This window comes from Suncus etruscus, chromosome 4 (assembly GCF_024139225.1).
Source record: "Suncus etruscus isolate mSunEtr1 chromosome 4, mSunEtr1.pri.cur, whole genome shotgun sequence".
In the NCBI taxonomy this organism is placed as follows: domain Eukaryota; kingdom Metazoa; phylum Chordata; class Mammalia; order Eulipotyphla; family Soricidae; genus Suncus; species Suncus etruscus.
The window spans coordinates 102,921,849-102,941,273 of NC_064851.1; the positions used below are offsets into that span (position 1 = coordinate 102,921,849).

Consider the following 19,425-nt stretch of genomic DNA (forward strand, 5'->3'; position numbering starts at 1 on the left):
TTTTGGGGGTTGGGTCATACCCAGAGGAACTCAGGGCTGATTTCTCGCTTTGCACTCAGAGATTACTCTTGGCGAGCTCAGAGGACCCTATAGGATACTAGAGATACAACATGAGTAAGAGTCATCATGTGAAAAGTCAAGTGACCTACCTACAGTACTGCAGCTCCAGCCCTGTATTTTTAAATTTTATGAGCATTTAAATTGTGCTGCTAAATTTAAATTTTCTACCCTATAGAATAGGATAGGGGTTACTTCTGGCTCAGTGCTTGGGAATCACTACTGATGGGCACAGGGGAACCATTTAAGATGCCAGGAATAGAACCTAGGTTGGCCAGATGTAAGGCAAGAACTGTGCTATTGCTCTGACCCCTATTTTTACTTGAATGAGTTCTTTCTTTTTTTTCATTAAACTGACTTCAAAGCCTAGTGATTCTGTTCTTATCATTTTTTCAAATTATTTAACACTGAGTATATAGCTGTTGTGAAATCTTCTGGCAGCATAAGAAGATCTGATACAGTTGAAGATCTTGGATTTTAGTGGCCACCTACTGATGCAGCTCAAATCTTTGATTTTTCCATTGTTCTTGGTATTTGGTGGCAGTTACAGAGGCCTGGGATGTTAGGTTACACCTTATTTTACCTAAAACAAAGGTCATCCCTGGTTCCTTTGTATGTTTGTTTACAACTTGGATTTACCCCAAAACAGATACCCTGAGCTATATGTCCTTACTGCCCCACCCAAGGGTGGTCTCTGTACTCAATAAAAACAGCAGTTCTGGCAGGCAGCTTTGTCTCCATACAAGGTAGAAGACTGCCAGACTACACCCTCAACCTAGTTTGGATTATTTCATGTGAGACCCTGATTCAGACTCGTTCACCTGGGGTTGGAGATATGGCACGTGAGGTGATTTTACATGGGCTACACCAAGCAACTATCCAATACTTTCCTGAACTGACAGGGTGGGCTTCGGGAAGCTGTGGAACACTGACTGCTGGTGTCTCAGACTCCAGTCCGACTCCCTCCCAGACTTTCGACCTGGGGTGGAACTCAGGTCAGGTGGCATCTCTCCAGCCGGGCTCACCCACTACTCAGTGCTCATCAGGCAGGGCTCAACGAGACATGTTCTGTTGCATTAAGCCCTTAGGATGGGCTTGGATGGTTGACGGATGAAGGGACCTTTCTTTTCCATCCCAGACCACGTGGCTCTGCAACCCCCTTCAACCAGCGGGTCTGGGTCCAGGAAATAGGCGGGTATTGAACTCACTCACAGGCAGGCTTCAGGAAGTATCAGCTTTATTCATACCCTATCCACCACATGTGTGGTCAATCTTAACCAATTATGCATGCTCTCCTTAGCTTGCCCTGCATCTTAGCTTTTCCAGCCATGTCTCCTCCTCTTATTTCTCCATGCTGGGGTTAAAGGCCTTATCTAACCTTCCCAAGACCCCTCCCAGGAATGAGCGGGGGTCTTGCAGGTAAAGATACCGCCCAAGACACCTCCCAGAAATGGGCGGGTCTTGCAGATAGTTACACATAAATTCGGGGTGGAGTCACAATGTTCTATCATTGGCTGTATACTAGCTTTAGCCTGTTGGGTCATAATTTATCAATCCCTTTATTAATTCCTGCCTTATAGTGATTTTGCCTCTCAGGAAAACATGTCTGGTAGGTGACCTGTTTGCCCAAGAGCAGATTGCTGCAATTTCTTCACACCTTCCTTACACTTGCCAGTGGACAATCCCTTCCCACAGTCACACTGGGCCAAGCCATGTGATTTTCATCTGCCAATAGGACAGGAGTAACAGTGACATAAAAAGAGACAGGGAAAATACTAGACTGGGGCTGTCCTTTCTTGCTGCTCCTGGGATCTCAGCATGCACCACTGAGTGAATTAATAGATTAATTAATTCACTAATTAATTAGTTAGCCTGTGGAGAAATATGACCCCTCATCCCCATTACCCTGGCCAACAGCACACATTTCCCAGCATCGAGGCATATTAGTCAAGCCATCCTAGACCAATCAGCCTGCGGTAAGCCAAACACTGAACAAGATCTTTCAACCCAGCAGTGATGAGCAGCTATGGGCAGCTGAGGCCAGTCTCCACCAATGACCTACAGAAATAAGCCCATCACAGGATCTTTGAGTACTTCCCAGTTGAGTGACTGAGCTGTAGCCAAAGCTCAATGATGCAGCCCCCACAGAAAGTTTATCCTTTTCTAGAAACAGCATGTGATAAGCCAACAAAGACATTCATTTCTAGAATCTGGAAAGATAGCAGAAATACCCAAAACCGTATTTCCATTTCAGAGATTCTGCCATCTGCGAGAGGTGGGGGTGAGTAGCTGCTTATCCTTCTCCCAAAATGTAGCTATTTTCTCGTGTAGCTTTGGTTTAGCTAATGCAGGGTTTGATTATACCCAGATGTCCTCTGGGTTTTCTCCTGGTGGTGATCAGGACAGGACAGGTCTGTCCCCAAAATCCTGTACCATGTCCCCAGCCCCCTCCAGGTCGTGTCTTCCTACCTGAGCAGACTTCTTTATACATTGGATTGGCAGTGTAGCCTCCCGCATAGCCAACTTGAGTTGAATAGACTCCTTTCAAGTTCCAGAACTTTCTTTCAGCTCCCCAGAAACAGCCCATTCCTAAGAGAAACACAGATACAAATAAGTGTTGAAACAAGGTGATCCCAGCCTCCTCATCAAGGTCCTGGTGACATTATAAAAGAAACATTTTCTTCTTACTGGGTAAGTAAAAACAACTAAGGTCTTATCTTCTGATGAATAATTTTAAAACACTTTAAAAGAACTTTATCCACAGGTATTTGCATACTCTGTCTTTTGGTCATTGTGTAAAAAACAAACCGTAGTCTATTTTCAATGGAATTAGTCCAGTTCTACTTTTCCAAGCCATCATGAAAGAATAACTCTACATATGTGTGATGAAGTGACTTATCAGGACTCATCTAGAACTAAGTACATCAGATTCCTGGTCAGACTTTTTAAAACTTTATTGAGAAATGCTTCCATTAAACGACTTAGTGAAGTCATTTAATGAAACATTTAGCCACTTAGTGAAACATCTCCAAATGAATAAAGATGGAAGCAGTCATCAAATAACAATTTTACTTGGTCCCAATTTTTCAACATTTTCTGAGTAATCATGAACTTTCATGAGGTAAACCATTTCCCACCAAAGAAACATAATCTGTGTTCTACTCCAGAATTTAACAAACCAGGTGAGAGAAGGAAGCCTGGAGTCCAGCAATCAGTGGAAAACAAGAGAGAACGAAAGAAGAAACGTCATCAGAAAATAATATCCCAGACACCAAACAAGCATAGTTCTCACGGTCCTACCAAATGCTTTTGGCCAAAGGATGAAAACTAATATCTAGAGCCTAAGAACACACACTAGAAAACGTGGTTTCATTTCTCTGGGTTCCGAATAAATAATTTTCATTTTCTGCCTAGTCTTTCAAATCTGTCCATTACTGCTCTGTTAGGGCCACTTTCTAAATGTAAACAAGATTGCTGAAGTTCTTAAAGTTTATATTGTTTTATTAAGTCACATACAATTATGAATTTGGGTAGAACAACAGTTGCGAGTTAATATATGTCTCCCACTTGTTAGCCTCTTCAACAAAGCTGAAAGAAAAATTAGATAGAAGTTAACTGAAATTCTTGATTCTTTAATATGTTGTCCTTAAAAAATTAGAGCAATATGGGGCCAGAGAGATAGCATGGAGGTAAGGCATTTGCCTTTCATGCCGAAGGTCAGTGGTTCGAATCCCAGCATCCCATATGGTCCCCTGAGCCTGCCCGGGGCAATTTCTGAGCATAGAGCCAGGAATAACCCCTGAGCAATGCCGGGTGTGACCCAAAGACAAACAAAAAAATTAAAGCAATAATTACCAGAAAAAATGACATAAAATCATACAATATTCAAATTTTTCCCTCAATTGTGAGGGAAATATATTAACCCCAAACAGAATAATAGTTTAAAAGTACAATAAATACAAATGATGAAATCTAATACAGTAAAATATTGCTACTATGATCAATGTAAATAGGCCTATAATTCTATTATAATTACTGAAGGCTAAACTTAAAAGGTAAAAAAACACAATTATATGCATATTTTGATACAACTACAAAAATATACACATCAAAATAGTCCAGGAGAAAATGTACAAGTTTATACACATGATTGTATTACAACTGAGGTTATTGGGTTGTTTCATTTTTTCCTATTTCTCTGTAATAGAATTATTCCTTTCAAAATAAAAAAAAATTATGCATCTGCTTAAAGAAAAGTAAGAAATTCAAGGAAAACAATCACATGCATTACTGACTTACACTCTCTAGATGCCAATTTTCCTACTTACAAGGGACTTGTTTGCTTCTGGCTAATACAAATAAACATTTACTGGATATTTATAAGAACTTCAAAACTTATGTAAAGACATACACAACCTTAGTTTCCAAAGATTGGCATCCCCAAGTCTCTAAAACAGTGAGATTCTGTCCTAATTTTTGACCATGAATTCCAGAAATGAAGGAATTGTAAGTCAGCATGCTCTTGAGAAACAGAACCACAGACCAAGAAGGGAGAAGCCCAGGGTCTGCAAGCGAGATACACATGATAGTCCCTGGTCTCATTTCCATTCCAACTTGAGAAACCGTGGGTCTCAATGTCCAAGGGCAGGAAAGAGGGTTTCAGTCCAGGAAATGTGTCCACCTCCTGCTGATGCTGTGTTCTCAGGGACCCTTCACAATTGATGGGCCAGTGTCAGAGCCTGGCCACATAGCAGCATGTCCGGAGATGTCTCTGCAGATAGGACTTGTCCTGTGGGGAGACTTCCAGCAAGGAAGTGGCCATGGTCCTGGCCCAGCATCCTTCTGATATTCATAGTTCCACAGACATTTCTGAGATGTCTGATAAGAAAGTGTCTCGCTGTGACTATCCCAGACCAGGTTAGTTATCAGTAAGACTGAAAGCATCCTTTCACAATAAAATCCATCGCTCAGGTTTGCTGTTCTGGAACTTGCCTCTGTCCATTTTCCTATTTGGTCCTGGTGTTTTTCTTGTTGCCTTGGTGTAGTTGTTGTTTACTGTCAATGAAATGTTGATGGGAAATGTTCCTGAATTCTCTCTGAATGCACTAGGATATGAACTGCCAGATGTCGATATTTGAATGGCCATGGGATCTCTCTTTTTCCCTTTATCATTTGTACTATTTTTTCTTGCATATCTTGCAGGAGAGCTCCCTCCATATATTTAGGTTACCAAGTTAATAGCCTATATTTTCAGAAATGCTAAAATTAAATATTGCTAATACATCTGAAAATAACTTTCTTGCACAGGAAGTGAAGTGGGCATTCAGGATAATTGTTCCTCCCACCCAGAGATAACCAAGGATCCAAAATAAATTCTTTTTTGTTCCCCACTAAGTAACCCATCCACTCTCAGTGCCCTTGAACATCACTGTCACACAAATCTTTGTGGAGACATGTGGCTGAGTTGAAAGAAACTAATCTCAGTCTACTACTCCTAGCACCAACAGCAGAGCTTTCCAAAAATTTCCCAACAAGCACCAACTTTGTGCTTCCTGTTCACCAAGAAGGGCTCTAGACCCTTAGGACATGTATATGTGAACAGAACAAAGAACTGATCCTCCCACCAAGCTGATGTGCTGAGTGGTGAAAGTGATGATAAAAACAAGAACAAAATAAGGAGATAGTAAGTGAGATGAGAAGAGTTTTTAAAAAACTGAAAAGAAGGCTGGGAAGAACCACAGAGAGTGGTGTGCCAAGCTGAACAATGTTCAAGACTGTGACCAGGGTGGAGCCCCAAGGAGATAGGGCTTTTAAGCAAAGATTAGGGGCCAGGGCATCATCCACCCACATGGTACAGGCCATTTACTCATCCAACTTCAGTCAAGTATTGGCCAGTCAAGTTGCAGGAAATACCTATCAAGGATTTTGTTTAGAATTACATTGGCCTTATGGACTACACATGTCAGATTGATAACATGGAGTCTTTTCTTCAATGCCTATGATTGAACTTATCATTTATTTTTGGTGTTCTTGAATGTCCCTTGACACGTCATGATTTTTCTTGTACACATTTATGACATCATGTTTGTTTTTATGTATCCTACAGTTTGTGTTGTTATCACAAACTTTAAATTTTCTATTATACTTTTATTACTCTTAGCTGGACTAGGAAAACTTCATTGATTTTTTTAGAACATTTGCTATGTAGTCAGAAAATTTAGAAGATTCTCTTATTGATTTTAATGATTCAGCTGCAGGCTCTCTCTCATTTCCTACACCGAGAATACACAGTTGTGAAAATGGCATTTTAACATTTTCCTACTTTCACCCATCCTCTGTACATAGCTGTGATTCAATCTGTCTCTCACACTCACAATTATGGCCATCTAGTAATTAATTCTCCAGACACTGAAAGTAACCAAATATGCAGAAATGTGCCATGCTCTCCCTCCGTATTTCTGGGAGCCCTCTTACTTTGGCTCATTTTATTGCATTGGCTGGGACCTTGCTGGGTAACGGACTGTAGGGAGAAAACTTGATCTTAGCCCAGAGTTAGAAGGACCCTAGTGTTGAACTAACTGGTTTCTAACCTATTCTGGATATGCTTGTTACTCATTGTTACTCATGGAAGCACCTTTGGATTGAAGAACCTTTTGGATTGGTGTCTGTTTCCCTCCCCGGAGTGTGGTCTTTGGGTTCCCAACAAAACTCCCAGGGTCTCAGGGAGAAGCTGTTTGTGGTTTGTTTTTCACTATTGAACTTTCTACTGCTGGTCTTAGGGTTAGTGAGCAGGAGGCTTGCAGTGGAAGTCCCAGAACCCGTTTATCTCCATAACTGTGTGTAGATTATTATTTGCTTCCAGACCTTGTCTACCCAATCCCCTGGGATTGGGCTATGAGACTTCTGCTTCACCCTAGATTCTGCAAGCTTAGCACAAGTTTTTGGCAGATAGTTACTGGTAGGGAGACAACCTAGAAAAGCTCCTTCTATTCTTAGCTCAGAACAACATTTTTTTTTAATTTTGGAAAAGGGATGTTGGACGATACCCTGCTGTGCTCAGGAATCACTCCTAGTAGTACTCAGGACCCCTGTGTAGTGCTGGAAGTAAACCTGGGTCAGTCATGTACTTCACATGTACTCTCTCTCTAGTTCAAATGAAACTACCTCCACACTGGTGCAGGCAGACAGGAAAGGAACCTTTGTGCACTCAATGGAGGTAGATGAAGACAGGAAAGAGAGGCAGGCCTTAGGCAGAAGAACTTCCTGCCTACTTTCACCCACCCTCTGTACATAGCTATGATTCAATCTATGTCTCTCACACTCACAATTATGGTCACCTAGTAATTAATTCTCCAGACACTGAAAGTAACCAAATATGCAGAAATGTGCCATGCTGTCCCTCCGTATTTCTGGGAGCCCTCTGATGTTTCAGTCACACACAAATTAGACCACAAGCATAACAAAATAATGCTTGACCTCCTTGCGGTGGGTGGATCCAGAAGAACCCCTGATCTGGGAGGGCTGGACTTAGAGTTCCCTCTCTTTAGCACATTGTGCATTGGGGACCGCCTCAGGAGAAGCCACATACAGTGGCTCTGCAGTGGTGATCAATACCTCCCAGTCAGCATTTTCCACATATGAGATTGACAGTCTGATGGGTATATCTAGAGTAGCCCCCTCAGTAAGTCAGGGGCTCTCTATCATCCTTCCATTATTTTCAAATTCTCTATTTTTCAGTCCCAGAAATCTTATTTCACTTTGCTTCCAGTTTTCTTCCCTGTTTATCTCCTTGAATTCCATATTCTAGCTCTTCCTTTCTTTTCTTGAACCTGCTGATAGTAAAATCTATCTGAAGACCTCAACTGCTGATTCAACATGTGACTCATTCCTGGTTCTGCTTCTCTTGACTTTTCCCTTTAACACCTAATCATATTTTTTTCGTGCTCCTTCTATGTCTGGTAATTTTTATTGTCCTCTAAATGCATTGAATATGTTACTAAATTCTGTGGGTTTTCTTCAATGAATGCTGTCCTAGCAAACACATGAGTTGTTGGTGGGTCCCCAGGGTTCTGTGGAAGCTGAGTTTGTGACCTAACAATAGTGATCCAGGTTCTGTGGCAGCTGAATTTCTGACTGGGCTGGGTTCTGTAGCAGCAGTTTCTGACCTGAGAAGAGTGGTCTGGTTTGTTCTGCCTCAGTCCCAGGCTGCAACATCTCTCCTCGGTTCGCTCCTTTATCATGGCTTCTGTCCAAAAAAAAACTCTGGGTTCCTGACCAGGCCATCTAATCTGGCAGAACTTGACCTCCCACATTCCCACAGAGCCTCATAGCTGCTACAGTTCAGCTCTCCTCTTGCTTCTCCCCAGAGTAGCACAGATGGGCCACAGACATCGAGGGAGATGTGGGGCTCCTTCCTCATGTGTTTCCCATGAACTCACTCCAGTACCCCAGGTCGATGATGGCCTCTCAACACCCTGCAGACCCTCTTTTCCTAAGCACTGGCTCGTGAAGAAGAACTAGCTCAATGTGCTTACCAAGCTTTGTCCTGACTTCCATTCACACCCACTGCCCCTCTTGGGCTTCTCCAAGGCTAACATTCAGTTGCTTTCCCTGTAGACAACCCAACCCGGACTTTTCTCCAGGGGTGAAATGATTAGCTGAAAGTTATTCCAGTTCAGAAATGAGCTGAGTTAATCGAGTTGGCTTACGCCCAAATAGGACTTGCTGATGTTCTTTCCTACCCATTTTCAAAGCTAGAATCGTGAAGAAATTAATATTTTAATGCTCCTCTGCTTCATGAATAAGCCTTAATCTTAAGCACTGATTTTTTTTTTAATTACATCCTCATGCCCCTAGCCTGCTCTGCAGGGCATACACTACACCCACCAAGTGCACACCTGATGTGTGTCTAAGCTGCTGGGTGTGTGTGAGGGAGCAAACACACAGTCACCCAAGGTGATCCTCAGAGGCTCTGTTCAATCCCCCCAAAAGAAAGTGCTTGTTCTGGCATAACAAGCACTCTGGACAAAGCACTCTGCATCATTATAGATCATTCTGAAGAGCCAGTGAGATTCTGGACATGTAGGGAGAGAAAACTTTCCTGAACTGGGAAGACAGAGCATGAAAGAAAGAGTCACAGGGACACAGTAACAGCTGTTCCTCCCTCTGCTGAACCAGGGGGTCAAGACCATGGTCCCATGTCTGTGGCCACCTCAGGGCCACAACTTCAACCTAAAGAGCCCCCCAGTCGTGAGTGTATATGGAAACAAAATCATAATGAACAACAGGACCTCCTAAGAGAAGGTGCTCCTCATGCTGACAAACTATCTCCAACCCAGCAAATAGGTCACATTCTATTGGTACCTCAAAACTGGCATCACCCCTAGTCTCTTCATGAAGATGAAGAAGCTGAACTGGTATCCTTCCATTCCTGACGTGGCTTATTACTTTGAAGGCCTTATTCAAGTCCTTTCCTGCCTCAGGGCCTTTGCACTTACTTCCTTCTTCTCCTTGAGGAGACCTTCCAGGACAAGGTCTTCTTTCCCCTGATCAGAGTCCAGAGATTGGCTGAGACTTGGATGAGAACAGCAAGGCAAGGACACCTGAGTGATATTTGTTTGTCTTTCTGACAAGCACCAGAGGCATGGTTGGGCAACCTAACAGGACCAACTTTGCCAAGTGTCTGGGCTCTGGGGCGGATGTTCTGCGTAATAGCAGCTGACAAGTTGGGAACCTGGAGTCTGGCTGGACAGACTGAGACAGGAGTTTAGGACACGTTCACAGGCTCTTTCAAGGCTGCATGCAGTACTCTAGCCGCAAGATAGGCCACATCACAAAGATGATTCTCAGCATGGAGTAAACATGGGCTGCAACAGAATTCCACATCCTGGGAGTTCAGGGACAACATTCCCATCTCTATTTTTTTTTGAAGTGATATTTTATTAGTTGCCCATTAAATTGGTAAATACAACATATATATCTTAAAGATGTTAAAAAAGAAGTTATTAAAATACATATTAATCTACATTTGTATTATAATTTTCTGCGGTTTCAGCAGAATGATTCATAAGTATAGGTTGAAATTTCAAAAATACTCATTTTTTAGACTTACTTTTCTTTATTTATTAATTTTTTTAATTTATTTATTTATTTATTTTATTTATTTATTTATTTAGTTTTTGGGCCACACCCAGTGGTGCGCAGGGGTTACTCCTGGCTGTCTGCTTAGAAATAGCTCCTGGCAGGCACGGGGGACCATATGGGACACCGGGATTCGAACCAACCACCTTTGGTCCTGGATCGGCTGCTTGTGAGGCAAACACTGCTGTGCTATCTCTCCGGGCCCAATTTTTTTTATTTTTAATTATGAGAACAAAGATGCAAAGAAAGAGGACAAGGTTAAGTTACAGTGGAAGGACAATCACCCAAAATAGAATTCTCAGTAGTCCCATTGCTGATACCTTAACTTTGAACTTTCAAAGAACATTAAGAAAAATAAAAACAAAACCCATGTATAATTACTTTGTCCCTCAAGTCCCCAGATTGTAGTACATAATATTTCTTAGCAGCACACAAAGCAATCTAAAGTCATAAAACTTATGTAACTCCTTAAACATTGAAGGCAAAGTACTTTTTTACATTTCCATGCACATGCATATTAGTTTAAGTTAACCTCAAAAGTTTAAGTGGGTTTTTCTTAAAGATTAGAGTCAAAGGAGCACAGCAAAAATGGTGTTAGAGTGGCAATCATTGTCTGCATAGGCCCACCAAAATATGAGGAACATGGAAAGGAAAAGCCTTAGCCTAAATACAAGGAGACCTTACCCCTGAAGTTTCCTGGCACAAGACCAACTCTAGGCTCCAGGCAAACTAGGTTGTCCAATCCAGGTCATTGTCTGTAGTGCTAATACTTTTATTTTTCACACAGTTTCTGTTGTTGGTATCATGTTTCTGTATTAAAAATCCTGGAATCTGCATATCCTACATTGCAGTCAGGATAGTGCAGAGCGTCCTCTTGTTTCACCTCACAATTAAAGAGCAATGCAGAGAACCCTGTCCTGTAAGCAGGTCGTTGTTTTTGTCAAGTCTTCTTAGTGTTAAGGGAAGTCTCTTTTGAGTAGGTCGATGTCAGAGCAATTGTAGGGTCTTCCCTAGTAGAGGACTGCTTCCAGGTGTTGTTATAAAAAACCTTGGATGTTTTGTAGATAGCTTCCCTGGTTCAGGGGTGAATGGAGGATGCCCATTCTTCTGAAGCCTGTGCCAGGTCATTATATCAATGTTCAGGGCGTAAGGTCTCATTGCACTACGAGATTTGTGTGTTCCAATCTCTATTAGATAAGAATTTATTTGTATGTATAGCATTTTCCCATTTTAATGTGCCTATGAAAACAAGGAACAATTCCACGTGGCGTTATCGGCGCATATGGGGGCCATCAGAACAAGTCCAACAATCCCCATAACATGGTTCAATCATAAGCATTAAACTGAGTGACTCTTCACCAAAATTCCTTATTGAACAGCTCACAAAGAGAAGACAAGATAAAAAGTGGGTAGAATCGTCATGGTAAAAGAATATTTAGAAAGTGTTATAGCTGTTAAAGAAAATACACATAAAATATTCAAAAGACATGTGTCCATTTTATGTCTTTTGAAATAGTTGGGGTTGTTAAATCCAATGCACGACTTTGGTCTGTGATTAGGACTGTGTAGTATTGAAGTTAAAAAGGGTAAATGTGGGGTACTGATGGTTGGGGGTGAGAGAGTTAAGGAGTAATAATGAGCTTTGTAGGGGTCTGTGAAAGGAAAGAATCTGTTGGGGCAGGAGGTCGGTCTTGGTGACTAACAAATTAAAGAACTGAGGGTAAAGAGGATTAATTAAGGGGAAGATAACGAATCCGGATTGGAAGATGAGGGAGTAGAAGGGGCTCTGGTATGGGTGAGGGGGAATATATCAGAGGGGCTATATACATATATATATGTATATATATACATATAGGCCAACATTTATTTATGGATTAGGCTTGGCAGTCAGAGAGGACCACTGTATAGGAAGTTATGTTTACTGATTTTAGAGACCTATTTGAATATTATTCTCCAAATATAGGGAATCCCATATTTTTTTTCCTAGAAACAGTCGAGGATTAAGAATAATTTTGGTGGGCCCGGAGAGATAGCACAGCGGCACTTGCCTTGCAAGCAGCTGATCCAGGACCAAAGGTGGTTGGTTCGAATCCCTGTGTCCCGTATGGTCCCCTGTGCCTGCAAGGAGCTATTTCTGAGCAGACAGCCAGGAGTAACCCCTGAGCACCAACGGGTGTGGCCCAAAAAAACAAAAAAAAAAATTTGGGGGTGTTGTTAAAAAGTATATGTCGCACGGGCACAAATGCTTTTGAAAATGAATACTAGTAAGAAAAGAACTCCTGAAGGGGGTCTAGTATGCATAGGGGAAGAATTTCTCTCCCCCACGCTCCCCCCAGAACCTGGGTATCAGGTGTGGCCCTGAAGACCCATCTGGTGTAGGGGGGGGTCTCAGTCCCCTGGACTAAATGGTCAGCCCAGGGGGCCTATGGCTAGTTGTCCTGCCCAGCGCCCCCAACATACCAGCTGAAGAGAAACAGAAGAACTGACATGTGGAGTCTTCTGGGTGCAGCCCCTGCCTCTGTAGTTTGTGTATGCATAGGAGAGGAATTTCTCTCCCCCACGCTCCTCCCAGAACCTGATTACCAGGTGTGGCCCTGAAGACCCGTCTGGCGTGGGGGGGGGGTGGGTCTCAGTCCCCTGGACTAAGTGGTCAGCCCAGGGGGCCTATGGCTAGCTGTCCTGCCCAGAGCCCCCAACATACCAGCTGAAGAGACACAGAAGAACTGGCATGTGGAGTCTTCTCCCAGCTCTATTTTTGGAAAGTCATGGCTGGTACTGTTGGATTTTGGTTGCTTTTTAATTTTTATTTTACTTTATGTCTAATGAGTTGTTGATGCTGGTAATGGGAGACCAAATTTCATGCATGCAAAGCATGAGACTGTCACAGGCCCTGTTTGGGTTCCATGATGACAGGACCCTGTGTCGAATCTAATGTCTTAGAAGTTCTTTTACTGTATTGTGCTTTCTGTATATGCATCATCATTTCTAAATTTTAGACAACTCAAGATAAAAAAAATGAGTTGGGGTTGGAGTAATAGCACAGCAGGGAGGGCATTTGCCTTGCACACAGTTGACCCAGGTTTGATTCCTGGCATCCCATATGATCCTCTGAGCATCACCAGAAATGATTCCTGAGTGCATTTAAAAGCATTACTGAATGTGCTCCCCCCTCAAAAACAAACAAAAGCAAAAAACATACATGAGCTAATAAAAATAAAATGATTTTTTAATGGAGGTTGAGCTGGAGTGATAGTACAGCAGAGAAAGCACTTGCCATTGATGCAGCTGACCCAGGTTCAATCCCTGGCAACCCACATGAGCCCTTCCAGGAGTGACCCCTGAGCATAAAGACAGGAGTGAGCCCTGAGCACCCATGTGTGGCCCCCAAGGCAAAAGTGAGTAGCTCCTCTTCCTGTACCCCCAAATGCTGGGCAGAGAGTAAGGCAGAATCCTCTCGACTGTAAACAAGGCAGCAGGGCACATGGGAAACATGCTCCACTGCAGGTACCTCCTTCCTTCCTGCTTGTACCTGAGCACAGATAGTCAACCCCTATGCAGGGGTGACTCCCGCAAAGGGCTGGCTAGCTCGAAGCTGCCTGCCCACACCTGAAAGTGTCCCTTATGGAGATGTGTCTAGCAGAAGAACCAGTGCTCAGTGTTTGTGGGTAAACTGGCTGCAGGGGTTCTGAACTGGGGCATGCAGAGCAGCATGGCACCCTGTATTGATTAGAGGCCCCAGCATAGGGGGCAACTAAGCCTCTGCCCATCTCTGTCTGCCAGAGCCTCATCTTGCTGACACCTATTCTACCAGCTTCTCTATTGGGTCCAAATCTGCTGGGCCAACCTGTCTTCTGGACAAAATCCTCAAGCCTTTGACCTAAGTGTTCCATATTTCTTTCATTTGGCAAAATACCCAAGTCCAGACGGTCACTCTGTCAATCGGAGGAGGTTCCAGTACTCGGTAAGTCACTTGAAGTTAAACAACTCAATTTGGCTCCGGTACTGACTCACAGATGCTTGCTCAGACGTGGGAGGAACAGAAGCTACGGCCAGCACACAGCAACTTTCCTGATCGAAGTGGGGGCCAGGGCAGACAAAGAGCCAACAGAGAGAAAATTCTTTTATAGACACGTTCCAGTTCATAAATAAAGGGGACTGGCAGACTCAGAATAGCCTTAAAGAAATTCACAGAATGAGCTTGTGAGATGCCAGGTAAAAAAAGAAATTATGGGATGCCAGGTACAAAAAGAATCAGTTATTGAAAGAGTCCTGGAGGCCTCCCACCTAAGATTTTGCTCAGCTTCTAACTCCTCATTGTAGAAAATACAAAGGCCAGGTGAACTGGACCGTTCAACTCAGAAGGAAGAGAAAGAACAGAAGGAATGATCTGATTGCTGAACAGATGAAAAGGAGAATAAGAGAAGAACTCAGAAGCTCAAAAGCAGCAGCTCCTTATCTTAAAAATGGCAACTAACAGACAACTTAGATCTTGATTCAAACCACTTCAAAAAGAACTGAAGGTTTTGGTATATTGGTGGTGGGTGGTGTACGGGTATGTATAGCTGAAGCTCTGAAGAGGTGTGAAATTGTGTCCCTAAAGTGCAGATGGCTATGAAAACTGATGTTATCACAATAAAATTACATAAAAAAATTGATCAGATACTGAGGGAAATATGGACTCGTGGGATTTTTTTTTTTTTTTTTTAGCTTTGCCAATGTCGTCTGTTTTCTAAGAAACTGCTCTTAGAGATGGAGACCAAAATATCCCTGGATACAATGAAATGAATTTTGCTTAAAATAATCTGAGTGGAGGAGAGAAGGCGCATGGAGAAGACACTAGGCACTTTCAGGCCTCGTGGAAGCTTTTCAGACAGAGGGGAGCCCCATCAGATGGCCCATTTTTACATGTGTTTGACATTTACACAATAACTAAAAATGGGAATATTTCTGAAAGCTTAACTGAAATAACAGTCAGAAAAAATTCCTTAAAAAACTTTCCTAAAAGTCCAAGGACTGCTCGAGTTAACTTCAGGGAACAGCAGAGTTGGCCAGAGACATACATGGTGGCCCCGTGGGGTGTGAGTCAAATGATCCCTGTGAGTGCACAGGGAACCACAAGAGAGACTCACAAGCCCCTTAGGATGCTGCTTTGTCAGGGTACTGTCCCCACAGGGAACTGTCTCCTCAGGATACTGTCCCCCTCAGGATACTGTCCCTCTAAGGGTACTGTCCTGTCTGGGTATTTTCCCTCTAAGGGTATTGCCCCTTCTCAATGTACTGCCCCTTTAGCTGGTCGAGGCTGTGCAAAACTTACTCTCAGTGGCCCAGAGCAACCTTCTGTCTACTAAGAGCTAAATGAATAAACAAAATGGGCTGAATATTACTTAGCCTCCCCAGGAAGAGAAGAGACACATGTCACCTGAGAGAAGCTAAAGGCCATGGTGCCTTGTGAAAATGGGTAAGTAACAGCAACCGATGCCAGGAGTCTAGGGTCTGAGGTACTGGACAGTTGGGTCTCAGACAGAGAAAGCCAAAGGTGGCTGCCAGGGGTTAGGGAATCTTGGTTGATTGGGGCAGTTCCAGTTGAAAAAATGAAAAAAAAATTCTGGAAATGGAATATGGTGGTGGCTGACCAGTATTATGAAGGTGCTTAATGTCATTGAATCATACAAGCTACAATGGTTTCCTCAGTACACTCTACAATGTGTGTGTGTTGTTACAATTAAAAATTATGAGGTAGCATCTCATGCCACAGAGACTGGCCCACATCACAAAGAACAAGAATCAGTGCTGGCGAGGATGTGGAGAGAAAGGAACTCTCATTCATTGCTGGTGGGAATGCCATCTAGTCCAGCCTTTATGGAAAATAATATAGAGATTCCTCAAAACACTGGAAATTGAGCTTCCATATGATCCAGCTATACCATTCCTAAGGATATAACCTAGGAATACAAAAACACAATACAAGAATCCCTTCCTCACACCTAAATTCATTGCAACACTATTTACAATAGCCAGACTCTGGAAACAACCAAGATGACCTTCAACAGATGAATAGCTAAAGAAACTGTGGTACATTTACACAACGGAATATTATGCAGCCACCAGGAGAGATGAAGTCATGAAATTTTCTTTTTTTTTTTTTTTTTTTTTTTTTTTTTGTGGTTTTTGGGTCACACCCGGCAGTGCTCAGGGGTTATTCCTGGCTCCAGGCTCAGAAGTTGCTCCTGGCAGGCACGGGAGGACCATATATGGGACGCCGGGATTCGAACCGATGACCTCCTGCATGAGAGGCAAACGCCTTACCTCCATGCTATCTCTCCGGCCCATGAAATTTTCTTATACATGGACGGACATGGAAACTGTTATGCTGAATGAAATAAGCCAAAGGGAGAGAGAGACACACCAAATAATCTCACTCATCTATGGGTTTTAAGAAAAATAAAGGCATTATTGCTATAATTCCCAGAGGTGAGGGCCAGAAGGACCAGCTTACAATATGAAGCTCACCACAAAGAGTGGTGAATGTTATTAGAAAAATAACTAGGAGGCCAGAGAGATAGCATAGAAGTAAGGCATTTGCCTCTCATGCAGAGGGACGGTGGTTCAAATCCCGGCATCCCAAATAGTCCCTCGTGCCTGCCAGGGGCGATTTCTAAGCAGAGCCAAGAGTGACCCCTGAGCGCTGCTGGGTGTGACTCAAACCCCCCCCCCAAAAAAAAAGAAAAGAAAAATAACTGCACTAACAACTACCATGACAATATTAATGAGTGAGAGAAGTAAAATGCCTGTCTCAAATATAGCCAGGGAATGGGGGAGGAAGGAGATGGTGGTGAGAATGTTGCTCTGGTGAAGGGGTGGGGAATGTTCTTTGTATGACTGAAACCCAACTGCAATCATATTTTTAATCACGGTGTTTAAATAAAAACATTATAAAAATTAAACTGAGACCAATCACAATCAAAATAAATCTTCTAGTGGCCTGAAAGTGTGTCAACACTGATGGGTTTCCATCCCCTTGACAGTAGGAGGCAGTCTCTGTTGTTCATTTTCTTTGAGATCACATTGACCTAAATCTAATGTGATATTGTTTGTTTTGCTGTGCCTTGTACATATCTTAACTTTCCTCTGAATAGCTTTATAACAGGCACAAGGGAGGGGAAAGTCTGGCTTATAACATCTACAAGTAGGTCTCAGTTACGGTTCTTAAAAAAATGTACTTGAAGAGCAGAATGATGGCTCAAAGGACTGAGCACAGGTATTGCCTGAGGAAACACTGGTTCAACTCCTGAAACTTTCCACATTGTCTTCTGAGCACTGTTGAGAAAGACCCCCAAATGGTCGGTGTAGGAGAGGAGGCTGGTGCTCCTAAAATAAAAGTCTCTCTCTCACCTATGGTCTAATGTTTCTAATGTTTTGGACGCTCCTGAATGCCCCCTTCTCCCAATTCTCTCATGAGATGAGAGGAGCTGACAGAAAGCTGAGCTGCAGCAGAGCCACAAACAGCCCACTCGATAGCAGACCCCCTTGTGCAGTGAGCAAGCCAGCTCCCCACTCACTGCACACCAGATGGGAAAGAGTATCAAGGGACAACAATTTGGAGCATCCATAGAAAAGATCTGTGTACTTAGCAGGCGCCTTCACGTGAGCATCTGGTACAGGTGGCAACTTAAGCATTTTTAGACACCAGAAGATGACTTTACAAGAGGGCTGTGAGATTGTGCATCTAGGGGAATCATGCATGTGACGCAACTCTGTGAAGGTAACACCTCATTGCTGTTCAGAGACCACCCTTGGACCCAGACTCCAAGGGAGAGAAGGGGGTTGGAGGCAGAAGCAAAGACTCAGAAGAGCTGGCAGGGACTAGAGACCCTTCAATCTTATCGTCCAAAGAGACCTGGAGGTCTGAGAGAAAGGTGAGTGTGTCATCTGTCCTGCAAAAGGTGGGGGGATTGATCCTGCCACCCAGCTACAGTGTCTGCAACTTAAGTTGCCTGCAACCCTTGGGCCCATCCATCCTGCAGCAGGTTCATTTTCCTCCAAACAAAGAGGAAGCATGCTAAGGTAGGCAGATTCCCTCTCCCATTCCCCAGCACAAAGATCCTGCTTCCAACATGTGGTGGTGCCAGAACAGAAAGCACCCTTTGCGCATTCATGTCACATGGCCTCATGTCCCTTAGCATGTCCCCACCTCACCAAACTCAGCTGTCCACCTCAAACACCTCAAACTAGCAGTCAGAAAACTGGTATCTTTGGAATCAGCTAAAGACTTTCTGTAGAGCAGGACCCAATGCTGGAACAGAATCCTACGTATTTGATGGAGAGGGGTGGTGGCAAACCAAGATTCCCTGGAGAAAACTGGGAGTTGGAAGTCTGTGGATTCTTATTGGCTAGGTAAGGCAGCTCTCATTGGCTGACCTGATGCTGGACAAGGAGGCAGTCTCCTGATTCTGCTTCTAGATCACTTCAGGGGTAAAGCATCACTTCCTGCCTGGGTAGAGCATCACTTACGAGTAGAAATCACTTCCTGAAGTAAGGGATCACTTCCAGAAACGGAGCATAACTGGCTGGATCTGCATGGCCAGCTCCTGCCCAGTTGGTAAGTTGGGAGCAGCCCTCACTAATGAGCCGGGCTGCTCTTCCCTACCATGGGATGCTGAAAGCACATTCTCAAGGATCCCATTTCATTCTCAAGAATACATTTTAGGGCCCAGAGAGATAGCACAGCTGCGTTTGCCTTGCAAGCAGCCGATCCAGGACCAAAGGTGGTTGGTTCGAATCCCGGTGTCCCATATGGTCCCCCGTGCCTGCCAGGAGCTATTTCTGAGCAGACAGCCAGGAGTAACCCCTGAGCACTGATGGGTGTGGCCCAAAAACCAAAAAAAAAAAAGAATACATTTTAGCTGATGTTTTCTCCTAAGAACTAAGGTTTCTCCAAAATGAAAGGGAAGGAAAGAAAGCATTCAATTCGGGTGATATTTTGGGGTATCTGGGAGTTACACTGGGCAATGTTCAGGGGTTATTCCTAATCTGGTGCTGAGGAATCACTCCAGGATTCACTCCATATGCTCAAGTGGCCATATGGGATGCTAAGAATGGAGCCTGGGTCAGATACATGCAAGGAAAGTGTCCAACCTGCTGTACTATCTCTCTAGCCCAACCAATTTGATTTTTGCAAACTAACAGCTCAATAGAACTTGAATCCTAGCCTCTGACCAAGTAATAGGT

At 43.4% G+C, this 19,425-nt stretch overlaps 1 protein-coding gene across 2 annotated transcripts in view; it reads right to left on the reverse strand.

Annotated features, from left to right (window-relative positions):
• The window catches only part of MSRA (methionine sulfoxide reductase A), a 153,320-nt gene that overhangs the window by 46,995 nt on the left and 86,900 nt on the right, over nucleotides 1–19,425 (reverse strand). For both annotated transcript variants that reach the window (XM_049771142.1, XM_049771143.1), the window contains exon 3: nucleotides 2,527–2,646. In XM_049771142.1, coding sequence (XP_049627099.1) covers nucleotides 2,527–2,646 — 120 coding nt within the window. The remainder of the gene's footprint in view (nucleotides 1–2,526; nucleotides 2,647–19,425) is intronic.